Genomic DNA, 19,326 nt, shown 5'->3' on the forward strand with positions numbered 1-19,326 from the left:
ACGCCCTTTTGGCCCCAGCCTCTAGTGGCCGTTTGAGGAACTGCAGGTTTTAACATTGGCTTCATTTCCCAGGCTCGGAGGCTGCCGCCTAGTTTCAGCACACTACAGTTTTGAATGAGTACTTGTGGTTTGTGTAGTTGGCAAAGATGTCCCTGTGAACTAGTAGGAGGAGACCACTGGGCAGACCCAGGACCCACTGGTGAGATTACATCTCCCAGCAGGCCAGAGAGCACACTGAGATTCCATAAGGAATCCTAGAGGGTGTGTGTGCTGCTCGGTTTGCTCCACTGCCACTGCAACCCCGAACTTCATTATTTCAGCCTGGAAATGCCTAATATTAAAAGTAATAATTATTCCACTTTAGTATAAAAGCAAGTAAATGTCAGCTCATTCTTTTCTTCAGTCCCAGTGGTGTTTTCTACTGCAGCCTTGCAGTGAGAATAATGCTCACTTCCTACATCCCAGACATTATAAACAATCAAAAGTAAAGACTTCAAGTGTCAGATCCACTGTGCTGAAACAGGAGCAAGGATTTTAAAGGTCAGGATGACAGCACCCAGACAACAGATGAAACAAATAGCTTTGTTTCCTCAGATTGTTCTTTGAGAAAATTGGCAACAATTACTGTACAACTTCACTGACATCAAGATTTTTCATCAAGTCCCTGGATTTACTAGCATAACAAAAATATCCAGACCTAGAGAACTTCCTCTCCCCAGAAATTGGCCTCTGAACACAGCATTATACTCACAAGCTGGTGACATTTGCAGTATGTTTTCTATTAGTCTTCTTCCACTAACAGTTATGGAGCCTTTTCTGTCCCAGTCCATTTTAACTTTGACCAATAAAAGATGTAAACACCTGTTTTCTTTGGTCTAAAGATGCGAGTAGCATATTGAGAACAAGAACGGGGGGATAATAGGACGTCTTGTTGACAAACAGTTGTTCTGTGGTCAGGATCGCTAGCCACGCACGTGAATGTAAATGTTTTGAATAAAATCAGGGTATATTTATTTTCTCACTGGCAAAATGGGTTTACAATATACAAATATACAAATAGTTTTTCCATGGGCTTTCAGGCCTCAAAGATGTACATGCTCACACGCTTTCAGTTTTAAGAAGACAAAGAAAAATGCCCAAATTGCAGTTGGGTGGTTTTTCCAGAACAGCAGCAGAAGGATATTGACTTTCTTCAGGATGGATTAGTCACCGAGGAATCCAACAGCAAAATTAGTATTCTGCATCATGGCCAGAGTGGTCTCTTGGTTCTCCTTTAAATTTCATCATGTTTTGCTGAATCAATGATACAGAGCCAAAGGACTCTATCACAGCTTATTTGGAGGGTCAGTTATTGCCCATAGATGTTTTGCTTTGAGCCACACTTATGCTAACGTGTCTGCATTTTCACTATTGTGTGACTGTATGAATGGATCTACCAAAGAATGTTTGTGCTTCACGCTGACACACAAAAGTTTGTGTATTTATTTATTGCTTGTTTGTTCAGGCTACACTGCTGGGAGGAGACAGGGCATCGTTAGTACAGTGTCTGTGGAACAGAGACAACAGAGCAGAGGAGAACCCAGCACACACAGGGAGTCATCTTAGTTAAAAAGTGTTTGGGGAGGCGCAGTTAGCTAATAAGAGACTACAGGATACAGTAACAAAAGCACGGTCCCTCGGTAGTGCTGTCAAATATTTATAAACCAAACAATCCAAGAACCTTATTATCTCTTATACAATTCATCACACTGTGTATATAGGGAGGCACTCAGCTGTACAGCAGCTGATGAAGAGAAGGTGTGAGATCTAGGCAGCACAATAGAAAGATACACACTACAACACACACAGTGTATGAAGTCAGACTGAGAAAACAAACTCACTTTCATTGTTTATGAGCTCAGATCTTGGTTAGTTCAGTCAGTGTTGTGAACTTGGACCTAAGAATCTAAAAGTTGCTGCACAGATTTGTACGGCTTGACTGGGAGGAGCTAGTGGAACGCTGCGTTCTTTTTTGGCCATGTGAGGAATATGTCTTCCAGATCTTTGTAAGGACATTATTGCACCGTCTGTGATGCATTAGTACTGCTCACTGTCAAATACGGTGTCTCAGTGAAGTGTACAGGTTCATGTCAAGGGTGTGAGCTAATCATCGTTTTCATCAATTGATCTATTGACTTTTTTCTTTGCTTAATTGATTGATAATTTTGCAAAAATGTTGCAAAACAAATACATTTAAAGAAACAAACAGTTTAGGTTTGTAGTAACATGAAAAATAAGTGGACATGTGTGCTCTTTAGTGGTTAGCGCTGTCACCTCACAGCAAGAAGGTTCTGAGTTCGAGCCCCGGCCGACCCGGCGCCTTTCTGTGTGGAGTCTGCATGTTCTCCCTGTGCCTTCGTGGGTTCGCTCCAGGTGTTCCAGCTTCCTCCCACAGTCCAAAGACAAAGACATAGGTTGACTGATGACTCTAAATTGCCTATAGAAGTGTGTGTGGTGGTTTGTCTACATATCAGCCATGTGATAGACCGGCGACCTGTCCAGGGTAAAGACATAGGTTGACTGATGACTCTAAATTGCCTATAGAAGTGTGTGTGGTGGTTTGTCTACATATCAGCCATGTGATAGACCGGCGACCTGTCCAGGGTAAAATAAAATAAAATTAGATTAAAATGAAATGTGGTTCTCACGGGGAAACTACATTATTGACTGCATGGTTAGGGATCACCTGCATTACCTTCATGGGCCACTAGGGGCGGTGGATCACTGGTTTAAAACCACTGCTCTAATAGGAAGAGAAAAAAGCAAAATGTTAGAAAGAAGGAAGAAACCTTGGAGGGTAGTTCAGTTTAAAAAGCAGAGTCCCCTTCTCCTCTGACAGCTGGTGATGCATTAGTAGCTGTGTGTGAAAAAGACATTTACAAAAGACAGAAAAAACAACCAAAAGTTGATAGAAATTAAGAATATGAGTTTTTTATGATCAACAGTAGCACTATACTAATTTCTGTACTTCTCTCTTTCTTTCTTCTCTTCACGTTGAATGAGCAGGAAAGTTGATTTGTAGAATACTGACTAATTGAGGCAAGCTTTCTTCACTGCAAACATATAATTCACTTTATAAATAAAGTCGTTGATATCTCAGGTTTATAATCATCCATTTTATAAATTCTTTACAGTACTGAACATCAGTTACTGAGGACTAACTCCTACTGAGCTTTGTTTGTGTGACGTAATGACAATACAGTGCTTTTTGTGGAGCAGCGCTTACAGATTTTTAAGAGGAGCGTCCTCTTGTCAGCTGATAGCTGGCTGCAGATGGCAGTGACTGATGTCCGGTGCCTGGAGAGGAGCTTGGGGTTTAGGTGGGAGGCAGAGAGACGTGAGAAGCCACTCGATTAGATGAGAGGAGTTCTGTCAGCTTCACTACACCTGTTTCCTTTGAGCTGAAATGGAGGGCAACAAGAACTTACTTTCTGTGTGTCTCACCCTTTGTCAAAAAGTTATTCCTCAGTGGCTGCAGCTGCCGATTGACCTGTTTACATGCTTGTACAATCACTCTTGCTTTCAGTTCATGCTAATTTGGACAGTCCCACGCGTTGTCTGTCAAAAATGTGGCAAATTCATTTTGGCTGTTTTTGTTTTTAGCAACGAGAATGAAGCCTGAACTGTCCAAGATCACAGGATGGAAATGTGAATTCAGTGTTGTTTTATCAAAAACCCATTTCCTTGAGAATATTTGTTTCATTTCCGAATCTGCTCTTTGAACCACACCAGGTGTGTTTGTGTGCGGAGGGAAAAAAAAACAGGGTGAGAACAGAGAGATGAGCAGAAAGGAAGGCACAGGCAGAGAGAAAAGAAAGAAAAGAGAAACAGAAACAAAGAGGGAAATAAACAAAAGAGCAGAGAGAAACCTCAAACACATTATTTACCTCAGTGGGGAAATGGGGAGACATATAGGATGGAACAAATTTGAATGGCACGGCAACTGATTTCTCCTAATTGGTTGTGACTCTCTCTCTTTGAGCTGTCACTGCGCTGCAGCTCTGTTTCCAGGCAAATATTTATCTCTTGCAATCTGGAGTGCTGCTTAATTTCTCAGACAAATATCAAACCTGTTTTCACACTGGATTAGTCGCAGTTTAATAAGTTGTGCACTGCAGCTGCTCAGCGGGGGCTTTTTCTTTTGCCTTGAAGCCATGGGGATTTAAGGTGCCTTTCTACCTTCCACACCGGAACGCCAACACACCGCCCACGTATCTGTTCCCACCCGCAGTTCTACTTGCAGAGATGAACAAAAAGAAATTATTCAAAATATGTTTAAATATTGTTTCCCTTAAACTGAGTGAAAGTACCATGGGTGAGAGAATACCATGAATTTTCAGTGTAAATCTGCATTTTGAAGGCTTCATCAGAGCGAGTGAAACTTCTTGACATCAGATTTTATTACTTTTTCAAGGTACCATCCCTTGATCCTAGAAAAGTCTCTTCCATGAAAAACCAATGACATTATCTCTCCCTGCATGTTTTTCTTGCCTATCCTTCCTAGACGTAAAGAACATCCAAGTTTAGGAGTCTATAGTGGAGTAAATGACTTGTTGACAGGGATTTTTTGGAACACTAAGTGGTGCCTGTCAAGACCTCAGCGAAGTTGAGGTCTTCACTTGAGTGGCAGTTGCTTTCTCTCAGTAGCACCCACAAACATCACAAGCCCATAGCAGCACGCTTCCTGCCTCACTGTCTGTCTGTACGTTTATTGACAGCTTGCCACTAGATCAGCTGACTCCTCACAAAGGTTGAGACGTCTCCTGCTGGGCACACGGCAGCTAACCCCTTCTACAAGTACAGCAGGCTTTGGCTAAGAATGTAGACTTGACTCAGACATGTCGTATCCTTTTCTGTGTTATCTGATCACCTCTAGAGTCACGTCACCCATGGGGAGCTCCTCTGACTTACAGCTGGAAATGAAGCTGCAGCTTTATCTTCCAGTTGAAAATTAGCGAGTCCCTCTATTATGGCGATACTGCTTTCGCTCCTTATCACTTGATTGAGCTGTGATGGAATGAGATTTGATTAAGAGGTAATTACTGACTCACCACACAGAAAGTCTTACCAAGTAGTCTGTGACATAGAAATGCTTCTGGGCCATGTCCCCTCCAGCCACCCCTTGGGGGAGCCATTGAATAACAGGGGATAACTAATTCTTATCTTCTTGTTTTAAACTTTGTATAGTTAAATGTTGTCCTCCTTTTAAACCTCAAGTAGCTCTGCTCTTAGAAAGTTCATCTTATTCCACCCTGCCTGAGAGGATTTCGTTATATAACTGTCTCTGCATGTTCCAGCTCTTCATTGATGCTGCCTGGTGTTTACACTGGGTGAAATATTCAAACCCAAGACTCCATGTTTTTAAGGCTGCACCTTCCCTCACTTGGAAATGTCTTATGCATCACTTTATAGGCATTTCACCAAAATCCAGCCTGACATATCCGATAGGTCTGGAAACTTTGGGCTCTCCACTAGAGTTAAAAAATTGAGTTTGTGTGTGTGTGTGTGTGTGTGAACAAAGTTTGGTTGCACACAGAGTTTGACTCACCATTAAGCTAGTGGTGTTTTTTTAGCCATGCCAGCGACACTGGCTCCAGGATGGTAATGTAACGTCAGCCAGTCTGCTGCTGTGGTTCAGACTGAATTGCCATTGAATTTGGTAGAAACATTAACATCTCCTCTGGCATGAATGTAATAATGTTGGTGATCCAATGCCATCATCAGGCTGCAAATTCAGTTTGTCCTGTACTTTGGTTTCTGACCAAATACCTGCAAACAAAAGATATTCCCCTCAGCCTCAGCTGGACTTTGTGTTTATTTTAAATTGACAAGCTTCAGCATATGTTTTGCAGATTCATTTCTCATGCTGTCTCTCAGAGATGTTGTTGTTACTCATAGAATCATATTTTGTTTAAGGTAACGTGCAAGTGTGGTGTCCTTAACTAGACACATGGATCAATTAAAAACTGCTACATGACATTAAGAATTCTGGGATCTCCTAAACAACCAGGGGGCAACAAGCATTTACACTCCCTGGGGGAACAAGGTTGCATGTGGTCAGTGCCACATGAAACAAGACAACAGTCAACATGTTGTCCCCCCCCACAAATGATGCCACCCTTCTCTAAGCCAATCTAACAAGTACATACGACACTTGGTTTTGACTGCAGCTGACAGGCTTCACTGTAATTTGGAACATATCGGGTTGTATTGCTGAGATGCATCTTCACCCCACCCCCACTATGCTTGGGTTTATGAATGTTATTTTAAAACACTGGAATACTGTCTTGAGATGCATTGTTGAAGTAATTGGATCACCTCTGACGAGGGATTTAAAATGTAACCCACTTATTAAATTCAATTTCCATATTCGCAATGAGTGAATAAGAAAATCACTTTTTTTTTTAAATTAGTTTAAAGGAGCAACCCACCAATTTTTACACATCAAAATCAAGGCTGTGAAATCAATGAACCTGTATATTCTGTGGCTCTTTGGGGTTTGACCCACAGGGACTAAAAACCTGCCTCTGCTGCCTTTGTCTCGTTTGAGCCCCATAACCATCAAATTACTGGAATATGATTTTAAATGTAATTAGGACTATTTTAAAATGATCAAAACCAGTTTTATGAAAAGTGCAGAAATCGATTCTGTTAACTAACTACACATGCAAACCTGAAACCAACGTGCACAAGTCGACAACATCGACAGACTTTGACCTCACACAGCCACTCAGTAGTCTATGGGATACTGGTACGTGAGGGACTAAGATTTACAGAAGCATAGCCTGTGTTTTGTACTTTGTACCTACCAGTCAAAGGTTTGGACACAAAGTCTATACAAACTATTGACTGCAGTGTGTTTTAATCGTGGCTAATTGATGCAGCTGTGCTCCTAAACTCAAACCACGAAAATGTAGCCATTCCAATGATGTAGTTTCCCCCCTGACCTTAGTTTTGAAACCCCTGGTACTGCTTTTCAGGCTGCTGTAGCTAAGGTTTTTCAAGCTAAAGATAGCTGTGCCAGCTAAAACTGGTTATTATGATCATGGATAAATAGAAAAAATAAAAATCATCACCTTGCATAATCTCGTTTTCACTTGTTTCCATTTGTCTTTAAATTTTGGCTGAAGCAGTTTAATTCATCCACATTTTCACTGTATGTTTATTTGAAATCTTTCTCATCCAGTGTTCTTTGTGTTTATATGGACAAATGAAATGAAAACAAATCCACAGACCACTCTGTGACTCAGTTCTCATGGCAGCGGACCCAGCAACATGACGCTAACCAGTCCTCTGTCTGTTTCACCTTGTAGGAGTGCCACGTCTGGCCCTCTCCGTGGGGGGCAAGGACTGCCTGCGTGCCGGAGACACCTGCTCCAGCGATGACACCTGCAGCCCACGACTGCGCACCCTAAGGCAATGTGTGGCGGGGGACGGCAGCGTGAAGCTGGGGCCTGGAGCGCGGAACCAGTGCGAGAACGCCATGACGGCGCTGCTGTCCACTCCTCTGCATGGCTGCCAATGTAAACGAGGCATGAAGAAGGAGAAGAACTGCCTGAGCATCTACTGGAGCCTGCACCAGTCTGTGCTACATGGTAAGACTGTTATTAATGCACAGACTGTGATGGTTGTGTTCCCAGGAGGTGGGCACGCACAGGTACAGAATGTTATTGGGGATAATCAAGCATATGCTGCCCATTACACATGAATTAGGCTCCCGCCTCCAGACAGCTCAACATTAAATTCCAGGCTGAAATGAAAAGAGTTATTATTGTGTCAAAAACTGTTAAAACTGAAGCTCTGATTCCTTTTGTTCCACCCACACCCTTTGGCTATTTAGCATATACTTTTATATTAAAGAACAACTGAAAACAAGTGCAGGAGACTACTGACAGCACTGTGAAACTCAAGTGCAAATGTGAAAAATGTGACAAAGAGATAATAAACAAATAAAGCCAGCAGTAATTCAACATACAGTATATCTGTCATTACTCTTACAGGCTGGATTAATGTGCAACAAGTGTTAGTGAGGCACAGTGCATACACATGTAGACTAAATAAAGCTTCAGTACAACTGTCGGTAACATTAGGCACCATGGCATTTAGTGGTATTTGTTAACCACCCAGTAACAAAATGCCTGACATGTTCCTATGGGTTTGTTTCTGCAGGGCAGCCATTCCTCCCCAGGAAACATTGATTTAGTGTCGTGCAGTCTAAAAATATTGTACATCTAAACATCAAGTTTATAACTGAGCCCCATCTGGTTACAAATGAAAGGTTTTCAGACGTGTAGGTTGCACATGTAGCGTTTCAACATGTAGGCAGGACCTTCATGCATTGTTTGTGTTTGTATACAACTTTTATTCTTCATATTGAGCCTTTTAAGTCAGAGTTTCTTTTGGTATGCAGTGTTTATGTCGGTATTTCAGGAAACTGTAAGGACAAAGATATTTTGGGTTGTCATGACAACAGAAACCTTTTTCTTGTGTTGGCAGGACTCAACTTGGTGGAGAGCTACCCGTATGAACCAGAGGAGAGGGGCTCCGACTATGTTCGACTGGCCTCCATTGCTGCAGGTGACTGGGCGAGTTGCCACTTCTGTTACTGCCTTCACTTAGTCTGAAAAGCTCAAGACAAAAGTAGCTGTTGCCAGCCCCCTCTGACCAAGGGGTCCCAACCAAGTTCTGTGTTAAAGAAAGAGCAATGATGGCGTTATTGCATCATTGTGGCAGAGTAGACAGGTGGAGATGCAGGTGGGTTTGCAGTTTGTTTGAGTGACAGCCCACGCTTTTCTCCTCTCTTGCCTCTGAGTCTGTGAGCAAGCTGCAGGGCTGGTATGTGCTGCTGCTAGCCCTGAAGGCAGCGATTAATTACCTATTTGCATACTTTAATGCAGCTGCAAAACAGCAGGGGGTGGGGAGTTGGGTGTGGGTGACAAGAATGTGAAGATGTGAAAGAAACAAACAGGAAAAAGTAAAAGGTGAGAGGGAGGGAGAGACAGTGTGTGAGAAAAAGAAACAAAAGACAGGCAGAGCTGGTTTGTTTGCTCAAACAACACCACTTTTCCCCCTGTGGAGGTCTGGAAAATGAAGAGTTACAGTTTTACTAGTGGAGAGCACAGAAAGTCAAATGTCTTTTTTCTCCCACTGCCGTTACTCAGTGGACAAGTGAAGCTGAGACGGCGAGTCTGTGAAACGTAGTAATGACTTACAACAAAATGAAGTGATTAGTATGGAAGGTCTTAAAGGTCTTTGTGTCTTATAGCATTAAAAAAGTTATAACAGGTGAAAAATGACAGCTCAAAGAGAGGGCGCTGCTTAATGTCAACATGTTCTCCTCACATAAAGCAGGCCAGGCACAAAATGAACAGCACTGGCCTAAAACAACATGAGAGACAAAGGTCACGTTGGTTTAAAGTGATATTATTCATTATTTCAGTATTATATAGTAACACCTATGCAAACGTTAAAAGCTCTAATTATACCAGCTGTTTCATTATCTTCATATTAGAAATGATAACATTTCATTAATTAAATTTTTTTATAGTTGTAAACTACTGGGCATTGGTAGAAGTACTCACATGTCTTAATGTAAGTAAAAGTAACAATGGAATAGTGTAAAAATACTCTGTTACAAGTAAAGTTCCTGCACTCAAAATGTTACTTAAGTAAAAGAACAAAAGTATTAGCATCAAAACATACTTAAAGTACTAAAAGTAAAAGTACTCATTATGCAAAGGGACACATTTAACAATGTATAGAATATGGTTTGATTATAATTACTGATGCATTATTGGGTTCATTACATTTAAGTAAAGGGGGAGCTAGTTTTAACTGACATATATGTTTAGAATTTGAATTACCGCTGGGTAGCCTGTGAATTTCCCACTGGTGATCAATAAAGTCTGAAATTATGATTATACTGTAATTTTTTTAATTAACCTGGTTCTGAAAAGTAACTAATTACTAAAGTAATAAAATGAATGTAGTGGAGTATAAAGTACAATATTTGCCTCTAAAATTAAGTCAAAATATGAATTAACAGAGCTCCTCTTAAATACAGTACTTGAGTACTTAATTACTTTCCACCACTGCTGCTGGGTAAAGAATTGCATGTCTTTTTCAGATTTTGATCCATTTGTGATAAAGGGTCTGGTGTCAGTCTGATGTACAGCATAACAGGAAAGAATGAGAGGGAGCTCAGTCTCACACAGTTCTCTGTTTGAAACTAGATGAGCAGTGGCATTTATTATATTATGGGATTTGATATATCCTTCTAATGTTAGAGTTGCACTAGGTAGCTCTGCATGTTGGTTCCTAATGGCAATGAAACACCCATGTCAGTACAAATTGTATGGCTTTAAACCTGAGGTAACACAGGGTGACATTAATAAGCTGCGCAGGATACGAGAGGCAAATGATTTAACAGTGGTTGAGGCCAGTGGAGGAGACAGTTTGCACAGTACCCTGACAGTTATGTTCAGATTATGTTTAGGTTCTGCAACAGTTGTATGGTTTTACTCACCGGTATCGCTGCAGAGATCGGGGGGGGGCGTGGCCACTTTATTAAACACAGCTTTACCATAGAATGTTTTGACAATCCAAACTTTAAGTCACACATCTGCAGTGTTCTTTGTGTTTGCCCACAGCACTGTTAAAGCCTGTGCACACAAGCCAGTTAAAGAATAGTTCAGAATAATTACTTGGACCCGAGTTTGATTGTACTCTCCAAAATAATTATTGAGGTCTGGGAATGCAGTGACATTTCTAAAATGAAGTCTGGCAGTGCAACCACCTCAGGCAGTCGGATCATCAGACAGGTTGTAAACAAAACAAGATACTGTTTAACCCTTAGGTTACGTTTTTTTTTTTTAAGTAAAAACTGTCATAAACAGTTAAAATAAAAAATAAAAATCAATCACAGTTTACAGCCAGAATTATCCCACTTATACAAGAGGTCAAACCAGGTAGTAGTTCTGCCAAATCTGATGAATGTTTCCCATGGTTGATTTGGCTGAATTCAACAAATTTAGGCAGAATTGTTAAATTGAGGGCTTCTTTAAAACCCTAACCTGTATTTAAAATCTACTAGTCCTTCAGCTTCATATGAAATGTGAAAGTGTTACCATAACAGCAACATGAGTAGTAGCCAAAATGACTGAAGTTGGTCAAATAATGACATCTAAATAGGTAGAGATGCTACTCTGTCACCAGCACTCCCAGTTTTTAATTTGGACCAAAACAACTTAAAATAGCAAGCGAAACCTGATGCTGTGTGTTGGAGTTTTAAATTGTAATCCGGGTTCCCCCATCTAGAAACCCAGATTTCAGATGAATGGAAACCAGCACTACACATGCTTGTTCACATAACAAAAACACCTCCCTGTATGATCTGTCTTTACCATAAGACATTCACCAGTCTCCCTCCACACACACACACACAGCAAAGCTGCTGCACCACTCTGCAGCTCCTCTCAGCCTCTTTCAGTTTCACAGATGTTCCAACAACATCTCATCCAGCTATTTTCACAGCACCATGAATTCCAGCAGTGTTGATATCAGCTCTGCACCATTCATGACTCCCAGTAAATCATCTGACATGCTGTAACATTCAGTCCAATTAATTCTCTATGGCCTTGTTGTGCATAATTGTTAAGATTTCAGATTAAGGAAGGCATTACCTGTTTGTGGGAGATAGTGGGAGTATGAGTGGAATGTACATCATATGTTTTGTGACCTCACACATAAGTTTATTATTAAAATGACATCACTGTTTTGGGTTGCTTTGAATTACAGCAGGGCCAGACACTGCACAGCCTCGTTGTAAATTTCACTGCAGCGACACCACAGGAGGTCAAAGTTGACATGCATGCCATGCATCTCGACAAGTCGACTGCCTAAACAACAAAGATGTGATTAATGGATGTTTTTCTGCCCTTATAGCATCTCTCCCTCAGAGTAATGACTCTTTTCAAAGATGCAAGCTGCAGCCACAGCTCATGTTTAGAGGAGTATTGAAACCACAGTGTACCTCACCCTTTACCAATTAATTATTAAGTTCCTCTGCTTAAACACAGTAGATGCTTTGCACCAAGTAAGAAGCTCTTTAATGCACCATTGAGTGGTTGAATCTGTTTTGCCTTAATAGGATTTTCTGCTTCGAGGCAAATGCAGCAGTTTTGTTTTCTTTGTGATGCAACAGTTTGGTCACACAAAACCCACCGAGACTAAAACCGACAATGGTTTTTGTCTGTCTGTGAATCTAGAACCTGGTTTAGCGTATTTGGTCTTTAAGGCCTATTAAAAAAACATGGGTGACATGTTTCTTCCTCATAAATAATGTGACCCTCATCATCTTTTTTTTTTTGAAGCTCTAAAAGCCAAGAATAGCCATCACTTTTTACAAACTGAAGAAAAAGAGTCAACTGCACATGCATGTAATCCCAGCTCTGACAGATTTGCAGAGGAGAGTTTTACAAGTGATGATCTACACTGGTTGATCGGCAGGAGTTTTAGAGCACAACAACTGGACAGTGCTGACTGCAGTGTACATTTTCTAAACTTACAAGCTGTAATATTTAAAAATGGACAAAGGTATTAAAATGATGCCAGGTTCATCCCAGCCAAAACCTTCTAGAAGCTAATATCTCTGTACTGCTGCCAGTGCTGTCCAACGAGTCTGGGTCACAGGAGGCTTCGACAGCTCCTCTCCACATTAGGACACGTTCTGGAGCAGATTTCTACAACAGAAATATTTGGGGAAAAAAAACTAATTTACATATTGTAGCTTTAACCTCAGGCACCTTATTTTCACATGCACTGTGCTGGTGTTCTGGAGCCAAAACAGCAAAACATGTCGCTGTCCAAATACTTAGACTGCACTCTAGATTTAAATTTTAAATATGCAATGATGAATATTACAGATCCAAGCCTGCAACTGGAAAACAAGCTAGAGTGCGAGCGCACCGAGCCTCCAGTGGCTTCAGTGAGGAAAAGCTCAGGGCTGTGGTTATACTGGGCAGCTCAGAGGTGTAAATGGCTTAAATGTGAAACAGAAGGTTCCTGGATAAGAGCGTGAATGCTCAGAAAGTCTCCTAAATAAGCAATGACTTAAAAACATACTAAAGATTTCTCATGAATACATGTGCATATTCTCCCACCCCCTCTGCTGCTTAGTAAATAAGTTGGGAATAACCTATGGTTTGTGACGGGCTGTTAGCTTGCACTCCAAGGCCATTCATATTTTATGTGAGAGCTTGGTGAGAGCCGAACTCACCAGGAGACACTACTACAGGCAGTTTACAAACTAATGAGTGGTGCTACCTGCCAGAGGAGCTGAGCATCATTGTGGCCGTATTGACTGGGAGGCTGCTTAGGGGGGAAAAAACATATGATGATGGATTGGGAAATAATGTGGCCAAAAAAAAAAAGACAGTGATCAAAGGAGCTTTCCAGTACCTCTGCAGATGTGGCTCATTACTGTGGAAGTTGGAGGGAGAAAAGGCACTGAGGTAGGCAAAAATGGGACAAAGTTGTGAAAGAATGAGTGGAAAAGAAGGGAGAGAGAGCTGAATCAAGGAATGGAAGGGACAGATGGCAGTGCTGAGAGTGACGGAGTGAATTTGGAAGATGGCAAGGAAAGGCAGGAGTCAGGTGAGTAAGAGATGGGCCCTCCCAGTAGGGAGGATGTGTTGGGTAGATGGATGAAGGGGAAGCAGCAGTAAATACAGGCCTTGTTGTGTGGTAGGAGAGATGGAGGAGCCACTTCTTCTGCACTGCCACTCTGCATTAACCCAGCAGAATGAAATATTCAGCCATTAGGCTTCAGCTGAGACACATCCAGTGCCTGGGCGCATGCAACATTTAAATACCATTCATGTTCTATTCATTACAAGGGGGCCTATTATGTATAATCATCGTTTAGTTTGTCCATCAAAACACACATTTCTTCTCTAATCTGTAAATGCAACACTGCATCTGAATCTGGAGGTGAGAGTAGCAAGTCAATACCGACTCCAATTAGGCCTTGGAATCATTGGTAAACATTGCCTGGGATTTGAATCTTCTCAAACCACACAAAAGGATGAAATGCTTTCTGCCTCCCATTTGTGTCTTCTAGAGTCTGAAGTGACAACAGTGAACCGCTGCCTGGATGCTGCCAAGGTGTGTAACATAGATGAAACGTGTCAGAAACTTCGTACGGAATACGTCTCGGCCTGCATCCAGCCATCAGCCCGCTCGGGGCCATGTAACCGACCAAAGTGCAACAAGGCGCTAAGGAAGTTCTTCGACCGTGTTCCCACTGACTACACCCATGAGCTGCTGTTCTGTCCGTGCACTGACACGGCCTGTGCAGAGCGCCGCAGGCAGACCATCGTGCCGTCATGCTCCTATGAAGACAAAGACAAGCCCAACTGCCTGGCTCAGCTGCGGGTCTGCAAGGCAGACTACGTGTGCAGGTAGAATTTAGAAATGTTGTCTTACATGCTGTCTGTTGCCAAGAACATTTTACACTTAGTTTGCTACTTTGGCATCTTCCACTTACTGAACTGATCATTTGCAGAAACTGTGGCTTCTGTTAAAGGGTCACAAAAGTCTTTTTACATGTTTTAGCTCAGTTACTGCAAATCATGTATACATCAATTTAATGCAGTACCTTTTTCAGAGCATGCAGTACCAGTGTTATTAGATATTGGTTAGACACCGTTTTGTACCTTTTTGTTATACAGAATTCCTGGTGACTCGACTTTTCTATGGGAGGAAATATTTACAGTATATAGAATCCAGATCAATTTGGTCGAGTGAGGTTCTGATGTTTTTGATAGTTAGTGGCAGAACGTAGACGTTCCTCATACACAGAGAAACAAGCTTTGAAACCTATATCAGCTTATTGAGTTCTTCATGTCTGACTTGTTACGAAACACTTGCCTGAGGTTACTGACACATCCACCATCTTGTTTGATCTGCCAGCTCCTGAGAAAACTTTCTGGACCTCTTTGTCTTGTTAGATGTTTGAGCAGCTTCACCAATCACTTGTTTACTCTGGGTCTCTGCTGTTTCACCGGACAGGTATCCTACATTTGATTTGCGTAAGTTTGAGGAGTCGTGTGTGGAACAACTCAAGCAGACAGCCTGGAAAATCAACACAATGAACAGAGAACTTGGAGTTTCTTACATGAAAGCTATATTAATTGATTTTACCCACAGAGAGGAAGAAAAAATCTACAGCAAACTGACAAACAGCCCTGGCATATGAAACTGACATAGCCAACCTCTTAACAAACTGTCAGTTGCTCTAATTGCACGTCCAGCAGACACAGAGCAACACCAACATTCATTTAAGGTCATGGGGTGTCCAGCGGATAAATAAGAGTTTCTGAGACCAGCATTTAAAACAGAAGCATTTCATGGCAAACTGAGTTCATTTCAGTTGAAATCCTTAATAGTTGATTGTAGCTTGTTAGTGGTTACCTCACAAACTACACCTCCACTTATCCCTGGTCACTATTACTACAAATAGGAAGAGCTGGGAAAAATTGCAGTGTTTAGAACCTGCATGTGTTTACATCATATGACAAGTCAAGACTGTTGTGTGATTAGAGACATAGTCATGTGAGTTAAAAATACACTGCAATATAACACCCTATGCATCTAATTACATTGAAAGATGGTCTTGGAAGGTGGCTGATGTGAGACAACCGTGTTTAATTTTTTTTTCTTCATGGACATCTGTATTAGTAAGGGCCAAGCTGGTTATCAGAACTTTTTCACAGCCATCATTTCAACTTGAGAGTAAGAAATTCATAAATACAGTAACACCAACATGTCTTTAATGTTCTTACTTAAGAGGATAGCAGCCATGTCAATGTAACTCTATGGTGCCGCTCCTGATGTTTAGAACTATTTGACGTCCCCATGATCGGCCATTGGGTAGAAAACCAGTCCCAATAGAGTCAAGGGAGTTGTCGCCACTCTCCTTAATCCACTCTGATGAATGTAGCTTGCGTCACTATGCTTTTAGAACCACCTGTTTAACCAGTTTTTAACCAAATTCTGGGCCCAGGTTTTTATGAGAGCACCATAATGTGAGGGATATACTGCAGTTTTACAACAGCACATGAATACAACAAGAAAACACCAACACATACTCGTAAATTTAACTTGGATGATACCTAGGAAAGTTGCTGCAATTTGATTTGGACACCTGAATCCAACATACAGCTGTATCTCCACCACACTGTCTTCAGTATGCGCTGCCTGGCTGATGTGGCTGCCTCGCGCAGCAACTTTCCCTCAGGAGAATAAATGGCATTGTGTATCTTGCAAGATAGGTCTGGCTGGTATGATATGTTCATTTAGATTAAATTAGTCAGCTGAGTTTAATTAATTCATTTGTTCTACTCATTAACTGTGTTTCATTAGTTCAATTAAATTCTGCATTCATTTTCTGGGGAAAACAGCCAGGCAACAAACAGTCATGTGAAATAGTAATTATTAGAACGACCATTATCTCTTGGGATTCACACATGACTTTCCTGCCAAAGTGCTCAGAAAATATCTATTAGCCAGGGCTTCACTGGGATCAGTAAGTGGTTTGCAGAAGAATGACCCCTTTGTACTAGGGAAGTCATTTGAATAAGTATATTTATTCTGAGTTTAATCTCTGTGTCTGTGAGACACTAATGAAAACAAAAAATTCAAATTTAAATTGATTGTAAACATCAACTCAGAAAATTAACAATGTCTTTTGAAGTCATTAAAAATCAGAAGGTGTATTTCTCTCTATAACTAGAGACCGAAAACATGGAGTTCTCAGACCCACGCAGTCAGCCTGCTCTCTCTGACAGCAAATGGTCGCCAGCGTTTAATCTAGTTCCTCTTCAAATGTCAGGAAGACAAAGGGCTTCATCTGTCATGGCTATCGATCAGGCATTATTTTCCACCACCGCTCCGATTGATGGGGCGTCTCGAGGCCACTGCGTGGCCCGCTGCTCGTGAACCAGTCAGCTGGCATTAGCCGGCAGCCTGCAGATGATGCCTTCAGTTAGCGCACAGCCTATGAGTTTTACATACATCATTATGATGACATGACAAACGACGGGAGAGCAGGGAGTTGTGGTGCCCTGAGAGGATCCCGTTGCAAATGTCAGTGGACAGGGGCCAATGATATGATATGATGGCCATGATAGCCTTGTAGAATAGTGAGGATGAGACTAGATGTCTGGGCAGCATGCAGGAAAGGTGAAGGAGGGAAGGAAGAGCAGCTGTGGGAGGAAGTATTTATATGGACAATTGTTTAATCTTCTTATGGCCAGGCCTGCCAGACAGCACCCACGGTATTTAGAGAGCAGAGCCAAGGCCTGTCTTTGCCCATCATTGACTCTTTACAGCCTGGCAGCCTTTCAGAAGACGACAGGCTGGGGAAAAGCGGGGAGGAACAAGAAACAGGGCTAAATGTCACCAGGGGTGACTGGAATGGGGTTGAAGTGCTGCACAGTGAGGGATCTTGAAGGGGGGAGGGAGTTGATGTAGGAGTATAGGTAGGTAGATAAGTGTTGTGGGTTTCAGATCCACATTCTGCTGCTGAATGAAAGCACCGATGCTGGCCACCCCTCAGGGACACAATGTGGGCAGCAGCCAAGCACGAGTAAATGATGGATGGCATGTTATTGCTCCCACAGGTCTCGCTGGGCACAGTTCCAGTATGATTGCCAACCCTACGAGCAGAGCGCCAGTGGCTGCAAGCAGGAGAACTACGGAGCATGTCTACTTGCGTACACCGGCCTGATAGGTAAGAACTAAATCTTTGTTCACCAGCTCTGGTTTGCCTACCTTCTGTGATGGATAGAGAGTAAAAAGGTTTTAGGGGGAGGAAGGTGGAGAGCAGAGAAGTGCATTGAACAGGACTCAAAAGAATGAATCAAGGATTTTGATGAGAAATGTGGTTCAATGATCGATGGGGTACTGATTAATGTGCCTGCAGCGTGCCTGGCCAAGTTGTTGGCCTGTTAAGTAGTGCAATTACAACTATTGACTGCTGTTTTGAGAGAATTATCCCTGTCATGACAGTAAGTCGGAGTGAGCAGAGGTGTAGAACATGGCTTATTGTGCTTCAGATAAAAACTTAACAGAAGATCACATAATACACAAAACATTGTTAAAAACCACTCAGTCGAAACCTGTCATTATGGGACAACAATACCACAGTGACCTGCTGCAGAAAGAGGAAAACAAAGATGGTTTTGTAAGAAGGCTGACGGAGACAAATAAAGGAAGACAGAGACCAAAAGCTGTGCAGCAGAGATTGGCCATTTCAGACAAATCAAGTAGAAGCGAGGCTCTGAGGTGTTGTTGTTTGGAAGTCTGAGGCCCAGAAAATCAATGGAGGTAAATCAGAACTTTTTGCCACAGTGCCTCAAAGTGCAGCAATTCTATTTCCCAGCTCCTTAAAAATATAAGTTACAAGACTATATTACCCTTCCCACGGAATGATTTTACAGCCATTTCCTCCTGAAAAGCTCCAAAGGCAGAAAGGCATAAAAAGAATAGACCTCTGTGACAGTGCCTGGACTTAGCCCTGTGGGCGGCAGCATTTATCACAGCCTGCCTCAGCTGTTGTGCATGTTAGAAAGCCAGAAAGCTAAAAGGAAAGTTAAGTAACTGCTTGTGTACTTGATGTTTGGACTTGGATGCTGTATAAGCTGTGTCTCGCATGATAAATACATCAACCAAGAAAATCATAATCCAAGTAATTGTAAAACGAGAACAAAACCTTTTTGAGCTGGTTCCTAATAGCCACTCTTTTGAAACAGGAAATAAACAACTTGGTTACCTCAGTGGTGTCAGCAGTCGGGTTTGAAGCAGTCAGCATTTGATCACCAGGCTGGCTGCTTAACTGCCCTGCTAGTCTGGGTCCGTCTCTATTCATTCTGCTTTCATCTGTTCCTCCTTTGGAATCCCTCTCGCTTTCTGTCTCAGTGAATGCATTTACATGCACCCTAATAACTCAGTCTTAACCTGATCAAGGCAGTACTGCGATGATAGAAACTGCCACGTGTAAACGCCTCATAATCAGGATAAGGTCACGATCGAGCTGAGCATAACAAGATTAAATCACCCAGAGCTCTGCTCAGATGCTCAGTTAGTTGGGACATTAAACTCCTCAGTCAGTATTTTGCCTTTATTAGAAAACTGCACATTTTCAAAGGTGTTTACAACAACAGTGTTGCTCAGAATGACACGGAGCAGCAGGTACAATGGCTGGAATAACAAAAGCCAAAATGTTAA

General features: G+C 41.9%; 1 protein-coding gene across 2 annotated transcripts in view; it reads left to right on the forward strand.

Moving 5' to 3' along the window:
* The window catches only part of gfra4a (GDNF family receptor alpha 4a), a 98,481-nt gene extending 80,534 nt beyond the window's left edge, over positions 1-17,947 (forward strand). The window contains exons 2-5 of one of the 2 annotated variants that reach the window (XM_020604237.1): positions 7,353-7,634; positions 8,536-8,616; positions 14,159-14,498; positions 17,721-17,947. In XM_020604237.1, the coding sequence (XP_020459893.1) occupies positions 7,353-7,634; positions 8,536-8,616; positions 14,159-14,498; positions 17,721-17,841 (824 nt within the window). In that variant the 3' untranslated portion in view covers positions 17,842-17,947. The remainder of the gene's footprint in view (positions 1-7,352; positions 7,635-8,535; positions 8,617-14,158; positions 14,499-17,720) is intronic. The other variant, XM_020604236.1, reaches the window with a different exon arrangement.
* Positions 17,948-19,326: the final 1,379 nt, after the last annotated feature.

The sequence above is a fragment of the Monopterus albus genome, unplaced genomic scaffold, assembly GCF_001952655.1.
Source record: "Monopterus albus unplaced genomic scaffold, M_albus_1.0 scaffold64.1, whole genome shotgun sequence".
NCBI classification, from domain to species: Eukaryota; Metazoa; Chordata; class Actinopteri; order Synbranchiformes; family Synbranchidae; genus Monopterus; species Monopterus albus.